Genomic DNA, 11924 nt, shown 5'->3' with positions numbered 1-11924 from the left:
CTGGTATCAAAATATACAAACGCACAATATAAATCAATTAATATCTTCTTTGCCATATAAATTATGTTTTTATGTTGGCCCTTTTTCTGTCCAAATGAGTCATTCTTTAGGGAAATAATTTATTGGTTTGATTTGCAAAGCTTATTATGACAGTTCTGCGGTGTCCGGGAGCGCAAGCGGTATTGCAAGGACACTGAAATATTGCGGAAGTGTTATACCTTAGTATGGCAGTCTTGCCGTGTTCGAGAGCGCAGGCGGTCTTGAAAGGACGCTAAAGAATTGTAAAACTGTTATACCTTATTATGGCAGTATTGCGGTGTCCTGGAGCGCAGGTGGTATTGTAAGGACGTTGAAATATTGCAAAAGTGTAAAACCATAGTATGACAATCTTGCCATGTCCGAGAAAAGTGTAAAACCATTGTATGACAATCTTGCCATGTCCGAGAGCGCAGGCGGTCTCAAAAGGACGCTGAAGTATTGTAAAACTGTTATACCTTATTATGGCAGTATTGCCGTGTCGGAGAGTGCAGGCATAATTGCAAGAGTCGCAGAAATATTGCAAAATTGGCATGAGAGAGCATTAATTCATTTGCAAATTGTTTTACAAGTTTATGGCAGTATCGCCGAGTTGAAAGCGCAGGCATAATGCAAGGAAGCATGAATAGCTCAACATTGTATACATAATTATGACAGTAAATATATTGTAAGGACGCTGAAATATTGCAGAAGTTTTAAATCGAATTTTGGCAGTATTGCCGTGTCCGAGATCATTGAGATACTTGGCCTGTTCGAGAGCGCAGGCAGTTTGTAAGGACGCTGAAATATTGCAGAAGTTTTAAATCGAATTTTGGCAGTATTGCCGTGTCCGAGATCATTGAGATACTTGGCCTGTTCGAGAGCGCAGGCAGTTTGCAAGGGCGCTGAAATATTGTCATTTGTTAATAGCAAATCATAATTCAACAGATGCATTACATGATGCACTACTCTGAACTGATATACTAACTATTTTGTAACATCCGCGCGTTCCTAACTCTTAATTCCAAGGTTATGAAATTATGTTGATTGTGACTTTTGCAAATGAACCAAGGTCACAAAGCATTAAATTGATATCTCCATGACGACAGTTACTGCCCTTTGTTAATATTTGTATGTTCAACTCGATGTTTATGCATACTATTTTTGTTCTTTACTCGACCGAAGTACTGCCTTTTAGGATTAGGAATTCCAAGCACCGCAGCCATTGGCTGGTAAATTCCTCAAGACATTTTGATTGGTCAGAATTCCTAATTCCTAAAATCCAAACCGACTGTCAAGTATATAAAACGGCGCAATCTTGCAGCGGATCCGTGGTCTAGTGGTAACACACTATTAATCCAGGGGTCGCAGGTTCGTTGGTAATTCCAAGGGCATTAACTTATCACGGATATACAACATTGAAAGCACGGATATACAACATTGAAAGGGTTAACTTACATGTGATAATTACTTGGGTCGAATCTGGGACACTCGTCGTAATGTCAACGCAGACTAGGGGGGTCTGGGGGGCATGCCCCCACGGATTTTTTTTAAATGGGGAACGTCTGTGGTGCATTCTAGAGCATATCTGGGGCTATTTTAGACGTTTTTAACGTCGTGAAAATGTACCTATTTTGACTGCCAAGAAGTATTTTTTTACTTGACATGGTTTTTTCTTTTTCTGCATTTTCTTGAAAAAATAAAACCACAATATATTTTCCTAGGCTTTAAATGAAGTGCTAACCAGGAGGATATGCAGTCTACTTTCGGTTTCATCAAAACATGAAATAAACAATTATACGGGCACCTGTTTTTCCGCGCTTTTGAGAACATGCGTTACAAAATATTTATTTTTTCATCACATTTAAAACGTTTGCAATTTATGACACACAATATTTTCCAGACGATCAAGAAGATTCTCCAGTCGATGAGCTTTTTTCCCTTTGGAGATGCATATAATTTTGATAGAGACGTGTTAACAATCGGCTGTATAAAGCGATCACGTGACTTACCATGGTCACGTGATTAAAGCACTCTATATAACCACCTTTTAACTCCATATCGTCAGTTTTATTTCGGCGTAAAAATACACAACGATAGTTCGAACAAAAGTTCAAAACACTAAAATTCCTTTTGGACGCGTAAGTTGTTTAAAGTATAACGACGTATCGGATTTGAAACTTGAAAGGTATATCGGATGTTTTCCGTGTTTTAATTTAGTTTTTTTACTCATTTTGTCACTTTCTTTGAACTTACCTTCATGCTCGTTTGTCGGTAAAATGTGTGAAAAATATCAATTCATCAATTAAAAGCTATCATTCATAAGACCAAGCAAATCCATATGAAAACAATGAATTTGTAAACGAGAACCCTCCCCGACTCGTTAAGCACAGCAATAGGCCAATAGATCAATTTTCGGTTGATTGACGGTGACCACGACGAAACACGTACCAATTAACGGATTAGTGTCAACATGTCCTGTGTTTTACGACAAGTGTCCCGGACAGGCAAAAAAGCTGACTTACATTGGTAAAATTAAGATAATCGATTCCGATAAAAATTTTCGTTTTTTTATGACTTTCCGGGACAAACATGCACCTTCCGTGACTCCGTGACAGAGATACAATTTCCGGGACAATCCCGGACGTCCGGGACGTTATCACATGTATAATGATAAGTAGATTATTCAAAGGGTCATAACTTATCACGGATGTAGAACCTGCAAAAGGTCATACATTATCACGGATGTAGAACCCTCAAAGGGTCAAAACATATCACGGATATAGAATATTCAAAGGGCCATAACTTATCACGAATGTAGAACCTTCAAAGGGTCATAAAGTACCGCGGATGTATATCATTCAAATGGTCATAACATATCACGGATGTAGAACATTCAAAGGGTCATAACTTACCACGGATATAGAACATTAAAAGGGTCATAACTTACCGCGGATGTAGAACATTCAAAGGGTCATAACTTACCACAGAAATAGATTATTCAAAGGGTCATAAGATATCACAGATGTAGAACATTCAAAGGGCCATAACTTATCACGGATATAGAACATTCAAAGGGTCATAACGTACCACAGATGTAGAACATTTAAAGGGCCATAATTTACCACTGATGTAGAACCTTCAAAGCGTCAAAATATCGACCTCAATTTAAAGATGAACATACAAACCAAACATGTTTTCTGCTTTTATATGACTCGAACAGAACAATTTCAGATTATATTTAAACAAACAATAAACAAACAGCTGTAACAAAATAATAATATGATAAATGACTACACCTTAATATCTATGAAGACTGCCAATGCACCAATAACAAAAGACTTATACTGTTACTAGCGTTGGTAGCAAAAATATTTGATTTGCGCAATATAAAACATAACAAGAATATATCTAAACAAAAGCAACTACATGTTAACATCTCAATTAAAATGAAAATGTTTATAAGCGTTTGAGACCTGTCTCCGTTTAAAGCCAATTTTACTAAAATCTAAAGAAAACGTAAATATATTCCTTTATATACATGTATATCAGTATTGGCAAAAAACAAACTCATAGAATTAAATAATTCTGCCTAAGATTGGGAAGAAAGGTGGCCAAAGAGTGTTTCTTCTATATCAAAATGACCAAGAGCCTAGTGGCCTAATAGGTCATTCAAAGCTATTATTAACAAATGACCAACAACAATCCGTCCCATTGGATTGCCTTCAGGAGCGTGTTTCATTAAATAGACGATATTAGTTGATTTTTGCTGTTCACTGTAAGAAAGAAATGTATTCGTAGTGTGAACCCAGAAAGCAATATTTTCAACAGTGGCACAGCCGCGACTGAAAACATCTTTTTTTGTGATCACCAGTGAAATATTTTTTAAACATTTTAACAACGTAAATACAAAAGAATCCGCTCCTTTTAGCCAGACATTTAAGCAAAAAATAGTTGAGTGTACATATGAAAACTGCCTGAAAAGCATGGAGGTAAAAAGAAACACAGTTGAGTGAAAATTAACATTACTTATCATTGTTTTAAAAATATAAACATAAATATTATGTGTAATTAGCATCCAATTTATAACCACTAACAAAGATGATCATTGTTAAATGTGCATTGCTTAAAGAATGGTAAGAATATATGTACTCGTTTAATGTTAAATCATAAAATCACTTATAAGTTATCATTTTATTCAAGCTAGTATAAACTGGTCCCAATTGTAAACAGTTACAATGTAGCAAAATACAACAAGATGATACTACACATTGGTGCAATGTATCTTTCATACATATAGTTAACACAAAATTATCATTTATTACATTTTATATAACTGTAGAAGCATTACAGTTAATCAATTATTGATATAAATACGAAAGCTCTGAAGCAACTACATGTACTCCTCAATATTATGAATTTCGTTAAAAATATTAAGATAGGTTACATCTTGTCTAGAACATGGATACTTTTCACATTTGTACTGTGAATCATACATAACGCCAGCAACACGCATCATTGTTTCAATGTACACTTAGGGTGAGTGTGAAAAGTTGTATCTAACATAAAATAAAGAAGCAGATAGATCATTTCACCCCTAGAAATGTTCATGTATTATGTGCACGTCTCTACAGCCATCAACACATTCAGCGGATGTCCACAGAATTCTTAATACTTACTGTTAAAAACAACTAGAATTCTGCAAAATCAGATGTGTCACCTGCCGGGACAGCTCATAATATTTGTAGTAAATATCACCCCAGGTTTGACCTTTGACGCTAAAATCAATACGGTAATTAACTGACCATGACCAATGTGCATATGCAGTTTCAAGAATATAAACCTAATTGTTCAATGGTTATTGATCATAAACAAAAACACTCATTTTTCTAACAAAAGTCAACATGACCTTAACCTTTGACTCTAATATCAATAGGGTCATCAACTGACCATAACCAATGTGCATACTAACTTTAAAGACTCTGCAACAAGTCTTTCAAAGAGATTGATAGAAAATAAGTGTGAAGAAGCCACCGCCGGATGGAAAGTAGTCACAAACTATAATGACAATGATATGATGAACAATAATCAAGCATTTTTCCTTGTTTTACACACAGTTTTTTCACATCACCAAGCAATAAAGCAAAAACTAAGTAATCACAAAATATAATGACAATGATATGATGAACAATAATCAAGCATTTTTCTTTCTAACATTTAATAAATGAATTATATCAAGTATGCACTCAAAGTGGCTTTAGGTCAGATTATTGAAGTCTGTACAAGTTGGATAAGTTTTGGTAAAGATATAGTTTTGTTTCTAAAATTGGACCTGGTGCCTTAGATATGACCCATGTTTAATTTTGACCTATAACAAACACTTTCATGAAGTTTCATGAAGATTGGTAGTTTTTATGTGAACTATTAAGAGTGTAAAACTAGTTAACAATAACAACATAAGAGTCAACTGTTAAGACAACTGTGTCATCACAATACCTAAACATCAGCTCAGGATAAAGTGAGCTATGTTAAAAAGTGACATTTAAATCTTCAAGTAAATCAGAGAATAAAATATAACTAACAACGGACTTCGGAAGTGTCAACTGGTCCAGTTGCTCCTTTGACAAGCACCCCGATCTATAACTCTTTCTAACCGTCTTACGACTGAGTGATTTCAATGAACTGGGACCTTTTGTTAGCTCAACAATACAAGTTTTAGTACTAGGGTACACAACTGGGGACCCCTCAAGACCATTACATACTAGTTTTAGACAATTAATTGCATCTTCACAATAAACCTCAGTGAGATATTCAATAACTGAAACTCTCTGCTTGTGTATAGCATGCTCCAAAGCATTACAGGGTTTACAACTATCATTCAGTGTTGAACGGATGTCAAATCTACAGCCTGCATTGGTTAGTAACCGTATGCACTCATAATAACAGGCATCCACTGCGAACCACAATGGCAATGTCCCTCCATCGTCCTCTATGTCTGGGTCTGCTTTATACTCCAGGAGAAGTTTCAATAAATGGGGGCAGTTATTGAAAACTGCTTCGTTCAAGGCAGTCATACCATGCAAGCCCTTAGTGTTAATCTCACATCCTTTACTTAAAAGAAAATTGGTGGTCTTCCAATGTTTACTTTTCACAGCACTGATCAAGGGTGTTAGATTGTCCCTGTTTTTTGAGTTGATGTCAAATCCACGACGTACAAGCTCCGTGCAGCATGGCAGACTACCACTAGCTGCTGCACAATGAAGAAGGGTGTTCTTATTATATGGTTCTTTACCTAGATCTGCTCTTTTACCGATAAGGTAAGTAACGATTGTGGTGTGTCCTTTGGAAGCTGCTACAAATATTGGTGTATTCCCTAAAGCATCTTGAGCATCAATGTAACATCCCACTTCTAGCAGACAAGAACAACAGTCTAAGTGACCTCTTTCTGCAGCCAAATGCAATGCAGTCCGTTTATTGTATGCAACCATATTCACATTACACTTATTCTCTACTAAAAGTTTTATGCTCTGTACATGGCCATTCATAGCAGCCATCATAACTGGAGTGAATCTTCTCATTTCCTGGGCATCAATCTCTGCCCCAGCCTGCAGTAATAGACGTGAGCACTCCAGATCACCATGCTGGGCAGCAAAATGCAAGGCAGTGCAGCCACTGTGACTTGTCCGATTAACGTCACACCCAGTGGCAAGATACAACCTCAAAAGCTCAACATAGCCTTTCTCAGCTGCTGAAATCAAAGGTGTATTTCCAAATGAATCATCTTCTTCAAAATCAGCCTTTGCTGTGACAAGAATCTTACAAATCTGAAGATGTCCATTTTCTGTTGCACAATGTAGAGCTGTTCTGTCTAGGTATCCTCTACGCCGAACAGCAGCTTGGTGAGCCAACAAATACTTAACAACACTTATGTATCCATTGCAGCATGCTAGAATAAGTGGTGTATCATCTAGACCGTTTCTGGTGTTCACATCGGCACCTGCATTGACTAGCAGTCTGCTGCATTCTAGATAACCATTTTCTGCAGCTAGATGCAATGCAGTCGACTGTTCTTGACCACATCTTACCAAAAGGTCACAGTCCCATAACAATAACAGCTCCACCACACTTGCATGCCCATTGGCACAGGCTTCAGTGATTGGATAAGCCCCCTCAGTGTCCTGCACATTTGGGGAGATTCCAGATTCCAGGATCGCTGCTGCACAATCTGCACGACCGGAAGCACATGCTTCCACCAGGCAACTGACAAGGCTGGGAAACGTACAGTCACCACTTTTCACAACTGTTCGCACAAGCTTCACATGGTTCCCTTTAATGGCATCCCTCAGGCTGAAAAGGTAAATTAAACATCATTTCAGGCATAAGAATACAATATCTAATGAACCGAAAACAAAATTACTGTAATTAACACATTGTGTAGGTATTAGTTAGCCAAATCAATTCAAAGTTCACGACATATGCAATTGTCATTAATCTAAACAGTTAGACAGGATTCAATTATTCCATTTTTTCCCCAAAGCAATATACCTTTTGGAAGAATTTGCCATATTGAAAATCATAAAAAAGAGCTGTCACAGTATGTGACGAATGCCCCTGAATGTGACATTGACCTATGAACAAGGTCAGTACATGAAAAGTTAATCTTGCCTTTAAGTGTCAAATACATATGGCAAGTTATTTTAAATTGCCTCTAAACATAAAAAATACCACCCAAACTTGACAACCTACACTGTTATGTCCTTATAAGCAGTATTCCATTGTGAATAAACACTAAGTGTGACTTTGAACTTATGGGTAGGGACATGGGTCTTGCACGCCACATGTCGTCTTGGTATGTCGGACACATGTGGCAAGTCATTTTTAAATCTGTCCATACAAGAGAAAGTTAGAGCCCGGACACGACAACTTATACTCTATGTCCTTATATATGCAGCATTCCATTGTAAATAAACACCTAAGTGTGACCTTGACCTTAGAGGTAGGGACAAGGGTCTTCCATGCGACACATCGTCTTGGTATGTGGAACACATGTGGCAAGTTATTTTAAAATCTGTCCATACAAGGAAAAGTTACAGCGCAGACACGACAACCTATACTCTATGTCTTTATTTGCAACACTTCATTGTAAATAAACACCTAAGTGTGACCTTGACCTTAGAGGTAGGACACGGGTCTTGCACGCGACACGTCATCTTGGTATGTGGAACACATGTGGCAAGTTATTTTAAAATCTGTCCATACAAAGAAAAGTTATAGCCCAGACACACGACAACCTATACTCTATGTCCTTATATGCAGCAGTCCATTGTGAATAAACACTAAGTGTGACCTTGACCTTAGAGGTAGAGACACGGGTCTTGCACGCGACACGTCGTCTTGGTATGTGGAACACATGTGGCAAGTTATTTTTAAATTATATCCATACAAGGGAAAGTTACAGCCCGGACACGACAACCTATACTCTATGTCCTATATGCAGCACTCCATTGTGAATAAACACTAAGTGTGACCTTGACCTTAGAGGTAGGGACACGGGTCTTCCACGTGACACGTCGTCTTGGTATGTGGAACACATGTGGCAAGTTATTTTAAAATCTGTCCATACAAAGGAAAGATACAGCCCGGACACGAGTTATTGAGCCGGACATACGGCTGGCCGGACAGACGGATTGACGGTGCGATTTTAATATGCCCACCTTTGGGGGCATAAAAAACAACTTTCAAGTACAAATATTTCCACTTCAATTATCATTAACCCGATGAGGTATGCAAAAATTGTACAATTATATTTTATTCCAATGTAACTAAAATGATTTTCTTTATTGGACTCACACATAACATAACACGAGTTCCACTTTTCTAAGATATACCATTTTGATTAGCTAACTTGAAAACCGTATAAAAGTATCTCAACTAGACACCTGGTTTCATACAAGTATCTTAATTAAACACCCACTTACATACAAATATCCCAACTAAACACCTGGTTACATAAAAGTATCTTAACTAGACTTCCAGCTACATACAAGTATCTCAACTTGACACCCAGTTACATACAAGTATCTCAACTAGACACCTGGTTACATACAAGTATCTCAACTAGACACCCAGCTACATACACGTATCTCAACTAGACATTAAGTTACATACAAGTATCTCAACAAGACACCAAGTTACATACAAGTATCTCAACCAGACACCTGGTTACATACAAGTATCTCAACTAGACACCTGGCTACATACAAGTATCTCAACTAGACACCAAGTTACATACAAGTATCTCAACTAGACACTTGGCTACATACAAGTATCTCAACTAGACACCTGGCTACATTCAAGTATCTCAACTAGACACCTGGCTACATACAAGTATCTCAACTAGACACCCAGTTACATACAAGTACCTCAACCAGACACCTGGCTACATACAAGTATCTCAACTAGACACCAAGTTACATACAAGTATCTCAACCAGACACCTGGCTACATACAAGTATCTCAACTAGACACCTGGCTACATACAAGTATCTCAACTAGACACCTGGCTACATACAAGTATCTCAACTTGACACCCAGTTACATACAAGTATCTCAACTAGACACCTGGCTACATACAAGTATCTCAACTAGACACCTGGCTACATACAAGTATCTCAACTAGACACCTGGCTACATACAAGTATCTCAACTAGACACCTGGCTACATACAAGCATCTCAACTTGACACCCAGTTACATACAAGTATCTCAACTAGACACCTGGCTACATACAAGTATCTCAACTAGACACCTGGCTACATACAAGTATCTCAACCAGACACCTGGCTACATACAAGTATCTCAACTAGACACCTGGCTACATACAAGTATCTCAACTAGACACCAAGTTACATACAAGTATCTCAACTAGACACCAAGATACATATAAGTATCTCAACTAGACACCAAGTTACATACAAGTATCTCAACTAAACACCTGGCTACATACAAGTATCTCAACTAGACACCTGTTTACATACAAGTATCTCAACTAGACACCAAGTTACATACAAGTATCTCAACCAGACACCTGGTTACATACAAGTATCTCAACTAGACACCTGGCTACATACAAGTATCTCAACCAGACACCTGGTTACATACAAGTATCTCAACTAGACACCAAGTTACATACAAGTATCTCAACAAGACACCAAGTTACATACAAGTATCTCAACTAGACACCTGGCTACATACAAGTATCTCAACAAGACACCAAGTTACATACAAGTATCTCAACTAGACACCTGGTTACATACAAGTATCTCAACTAGACACCCAGTTACATACAAGTATATCAACAAGACACCAAGTTACATACAAGTATCTCAACTAGAAACCTGGCTACATACAAGTATCTCAACTAGACACCTGGTTACATACAAGTATCTCAACTAGACACCTGGCTACATACAAGTATCTCAACTAGACACCCAGCTACATACAAGTATCTCAACTAGACACCCAGTTACATACAAGTATCTCAACTAGACACCTGGTTACATACAAGTATCTCAACCAGACACCTGGTTACATACAAGTATCTCAACTAGACACCCAGTTACATACAAGTATCTCAACTAGACACCTGGCTACATACAAGTATCTCAACTAGACACCCAGTTACATACAAGTATCTCAACTAGACACCTGGTTACATACAAGTATCTCAACCAGACACCTGGTTACATACAAGTATCTCAACTAGACACCCAGCTACATACAAGTATCTCAACTAGACACCAAGTTACATACAAGTATCTCAACAAGACACCAAGTTACATACAAGTATCTCAACTAGACACCTGGCTACATACAAGTATCTCAACTAGACACCTGGTTATATACAAGAATCTCAACTAGACTCCCAGCTACAAACAAGTATCTCAACTAGACACCTGGCTACATACAAGTATCTCAACTAGACTCCCAGCTACATACAAGTATCTCAACTAGACACCTGGCTACATACAAGTATCTCAACTAGACACCTGGCTACATACAAGTATCTCAACTAGACACCTGGCTACATACAAGTATCTCAACTAGACACCTGGCTACATACAAGCATCTCAACTTGACACCCAGTTACATACAAGTATCTCAACTAGACACCTGGCTACATACAAGAATCTCAACTAGACACCTGGCTACATACAAGTATCTCAACTAGACACCTGGCTACATACAAGTATCTCAACTAGACACCAAGTTACATACAAGTATCTCAACTAGACACCAAGATACATATAAGTATCTCAACTAGACACCAAGTTACATACAAGTATCTCAACTAAACACCTGGCTACATACAAGTATCTCAACTAGACACCTGTTTACATACAAGTATCTCAACTAGACACCAAGTTACATACAAGTATCTGAACCAGACACCTGGTTACATACAAGTATCTCAACTAGACACCTGGCTACATACAAGTATCTCAACCAGACACCTGGTTACATACAAGTATCTCAACTAGACACCAAGTTACATACAAGTATATCAACAAGACACCAAGTTACATACAAGTATCTCAACTAGAAACCTGGCTACATACAAGTATCTCAACTAGACACCTGGTTACATACAAGTATCTCAACTAGACACCTGGCTACATAAAAGTATCTCAACCAGACACCTGGTTACATACAAGTATCTCAACCAGACACCTGGTTACATACAAGTATTTCAACCAGACACCTGGCTACATACAAGTATATCAACTAGACACAAAGTTACATACAAGTATCTTAACTAGACTCCCAGCTATATACAAGTATCTCAACTGGACTCCCAGCTACATACAAGTATCTCAACTAGACACCAAGTTACATACAAGTATCTCAACT

General features: G+C 37.8%; 1 protein-coding gene across 1 annotated transcript; it reads right to left on the bottom strand.

Annotated features, from left to right (window-relative positions):
* Positions 1–3207: 3207 nt before the first annotated feature.
* LOC128208598 (serine/threonine-protein phosphatase 6 regulatory ankyrin repeat subunit B-like) lies at positions 3208–7367 on the bottom strand (the record flags this gene model as incomplete). The annotated part of the gene is made up of 1 exon (XM_052912151.1): positions 3208–7367. A coding segment is annotated over one exon (1824 nt), but the record flags the coding sequence as incomplete, so codon positions are not given.
* Positions 7368–11924: the final 4557 nt, after the last annotated feature.

This window comes from Mya arenaria, chromosome 11 (genome assembly GCF_026914265.1).
Source record: "Mya arenaria isolate MELC-2E11 chromosome 11, ASM2691426v1".
Taxonomy (NCBI): domain Eukaryota; kingdom Metazoa; phylum Mollusca; class Bivalvia; order Myida; family Myidae; genus Mya; species Mya arenaria.
The sequence above is the reverse complement of the archived record's forward strand: the minus strand, read 5'-3'. Positions and strand labels throughout refer to the sequence as shown.